The sequence below is a fragment of the Cariama cristata genome, unplaced genomic scaffold (genome assembly GCF_000690535.1).
Source record: "Cariama cristata isolate BGI_N322 unplaced genomic scaffold, ASM69053v1 scaffold41868, whole genome shotgun sequence".
Classification (NCBI taxonomy): domain Eukaryota; kingdom Metazoa; phylum Chordata; class Aves; order Cariamiformes; family Cariamidae; genus Cariama; species Cariama cristata.
In genome coordinates this window covers 1-3,193 of record NW_009631352.1, presented here as the reverse complement: position 1 = coordinate 3,193, position 3,193 = coordinate 1, and the positions used below count along the sequence as shown (strand labels likewise).

At 56.7% G+C, this 3,193-nt stretch overlaps 1 protein-coding gene across 1 annotated transcript; it reads left to right on the top strand.

Moving 5' to 3' along the window:
* Window positions 1-181: 181 nt before the first annotated feature.
* On the top strand, window positions 182-983 carry LOC104166087 (histone H2B-like; the record flags this gene model as incomplete). Its single annotated transcript, XM_009705907.1, has 3 exons — window positions 182-319; window positions 552-756; window positions 926-983. Coding segments are annotated over exons 1-3 (401 nt in total), but the record flags the coding sequence as incomplete, so codon positions are not given.
* Between the last annotated feature and the right edge of the window lie 2,210 nt (window positions 984-3,193).

The window sequence follows — 3,193 nt, the reverse complement described above, 5'->3', positions numbered from 1 at the left end:
TCTGGTTTTTTATGCAACATGCTGAATATTTTGGGTGTTATTTGAAGTGCCTAATTTGCAGAATGCTAATTAAATGCCCTGGAAAATCCAGGGGAAGGTGGGGGTCCTGGGGCTCAGGTCCTGCTCTCCCTCAGCAGGGTCACAGCCTGCGTTCAACCAGCACCGGGTGCGGGCAGCAGCGATGGACCCTGACCCCCCTGCCCTCCCGACGAAGACGGCAGCGGCCGGGTGCTCCTGGCAAAGCCTCCTCTGCCTCCGTCCCCGCAGGCGGAAGAAGAAGGTGGCTTATTCCACCTACATCCACAAGCTCCTAAACCAGGTATGGCCCAACAGGGCTTGGATGCACCCACCTGCTTTCTGCGTTCAGCTTGGTCATCCACCTATCCAAGCCTGGATGCTCACACGTTAGCTGAATCTGGAAGTTTTTGACTTAAAATGAAGGTGTGGTGGCTGGGGAAGTTCTGCCTGACGCCGTGCCTGCGGGCAGCTCCTCCAGCCCTGCTGCCCTACCGACGGCCGTGCTGATGCTCTCTTGGTTGCTCTCCCTGTAGACGTGGTCCACTGGAGGCTCCTCCCTGGCAGCTACCACCCTCGCCTGGGTGGGCAGCCCTCGGCTGCTCTGGGACGTGGCGCTGGAGGCCGCCCGGCTGTCCCGCCGCAGCAGAAGAAGCCACCTTGGCCACCAAGAGGTCCTGCTGGCCATGAAGCTGGTGCTGCTGCGGGAGATCTCCAAGCTTCCTCCAGGATCTTCAAGCTGTGAGCCACTACTGAAGGGACGCAGCAAGATGGGACACTCTTAGGAGTATTTTAATGTGGTTTTGGTAAATAAAGTATTTATTAGCATTGTTTAACGGAGCCTCATGCCTGGGCTGGCAGCTGCAGTTGGGCTTGGACCACCGTGGGTCTGGTTACCTGCGTGCCCCAGGTAACCCCGAGGTGCACACCCACCTGGACCAATATTTGTGGAGCAGCCCCATCAGCAGGTGAGTGGTTCCTGCAGGTCCAAGGCGTGCTGCCCAGCTGGAGAAGCTTCTTTGCTCTGAAAGCCCAGGCTGCCTGGGGGCTGTTGGGCAGCTGAACATCTCTTTGCCCCAGATTTGGCCAAGAAAGAGGAGAGGAGGAAAGGCGGTCGTCATTCCACGTCCTGGGGAAATGTCAAGCTTGGAGAGCAGCAGCATCCCCTGGCGATGCTGCGTTAGGTGGTGGCACTGACTTGTTTCCAGGCTCTCCGTGGAGCCCCTTCACATACCAGTCCCCCCTGCCCACAGGGATGTCTCCAGGTTCCCCAGCCTCCTCCCCACAGCTGCAAATCCAGCCATGGGGATGGTTGGGGTGCGTGGCAGTTGCCTGGCCACCCGCCTTCCCGTGTAGGGGTTCTCAGCCCCAGCTAAGTGCCACCAGCTCCGGGCACTACTGGAACACCCTCCCTTTCCAGCTGTTGAGCTTCTCCTCCCAGGAGCATGGGCAGGAGGCTGGAAAAGGGATGGATCCTTCCAGAGGGATCTGGCCCTCGTGATGCTGGTTGTGAAATGCCTCTTCAGTGGGAGGTGGTGACAGGTCTGCGGCTGCCTCGGCTGGCGGGCCACCATCGGTGTTTGGGGGAACTTGTTGGACTGTGTGGTGGGAGATATGGTAGTGGGTGTCATCGGTGGGAAGCAGCTCATGGTTACGGCCGATGGTAGCTCCGGCTGTGTCCCCAGGCTGCTCCTGTCTGCTCTCTCCATTCTCCTGTGTGGTACGATGGACTGTCACCTACCAACAGCCTTCGGCTCTTTCCATAGTGGAGAGCAGGATAACGGTTGTCTTCACGGAGCAAGTCCTGCCCAAGGGCTGAGGGTTCAGGAGCTGCTGCCCAGGAGAAGGTTGAGGTTTGATGCTCCAGCTGCTCTCTCTGCTGTACGTGATGCATTGCCTCATCATCATCCCCATGCTGAGGGGCTTCAGCTTGCCCCAACCCCTGTTCTAGCAGCCCTGACTCTTGGTTGAATCGGGTTGGCTCAAGTTCACGGATCTGGGGTTAACTCCTATAAGAAAGTCCTAGCTCTTGTAGAAGTAAGACCTGCAGCTTCCCCACCGCCCCGGGTAACTCTGACTTTACCTACCGCATTCCTGGCCAAGGTCTGTCCAACCTGCCCCAAAAGCTCTGCGGAGGAGGAGGAAGAGGATGGTTCCCCGCCCGTGTGATACCATCTGGTTCAGAGCTTCGCTACCCCCTGTCAGGGTGCTTCTCTTGTGTTATAGCAAGGAAAAACCGAGCTGAACGTTCACGTACTGCTGCTTGTCCCTGCAGACAGCCCGTACCACCCTCTCTCTTGCTTTTCTTCTGCGTTATTTGTGCAGCTGGAGCCCTGGCTGCTGCTGCGGAGTTCCTGGTGTCTTGCAGACCATAGTCAGGGTGATGAGGACAGATGGAGCCACCCTTCTGCAGCACCAAAGTCTAATTTTTGTAACCCCTCCAGCCATTGTGCAGGTGATCGCTCCCGCCCAGAAGTAAAACTGAGCCTAGAGCCGTGGCCAGCTCTGAAGGTGGGGAGATCCACCTCAGCTGGAGCGCAGGAGCTGCCGGCAGAAACCACCAGGGGAGGTTCCTGGCCAGGGCAGGTCAGAAAAGCAGATTTTACCAATCTTGCCTTTTCCTACCTGAAAACCTATAGCTCACCTGGGCTCCAGAGAGCCAGAATGGGACCCAGTGTGAACGACTCGAGGCCAAAGCCGCTCAGTTGCCGTACCTCTGTGGGGACTTCACGCAAGAAGCGAAGATAAGCACCAACTGGAGATTATCGCAACGCTTCTATCGCCCTTTGAATTTTTTTATTTTTTTATTTTTTTTTAATTTTTCAGATCCATCTCTGGCCTCAAGGTCAGTGCTTGCCCCAGCGGTGTGCAAATCCCTGCCCAAATCCCTTTGTCCGCCCAAATCTCCTCTCGAGCAAAGACTCTCCCACGTGGGGCCGTGCTCCAGCGTGATCTGGGAGCAGATATAACAAAATTATCAGATTCTTGAGCAGCTAGAGCTAATCACTCACCACCCAGGCCTCTGGTTTCCATCACCTCTGCTGTTCGGTGCTGGGTGCCCTGCTCACCTCATTTCTTTCTGTCCCAAACCTACAGAAACTCAGACCCATCTCCAGCAGTGTCGTTCACGCCGCTGCAGCTCTGCTGTCCCCTGATGCAGAGACAGCCGTAAGATGCT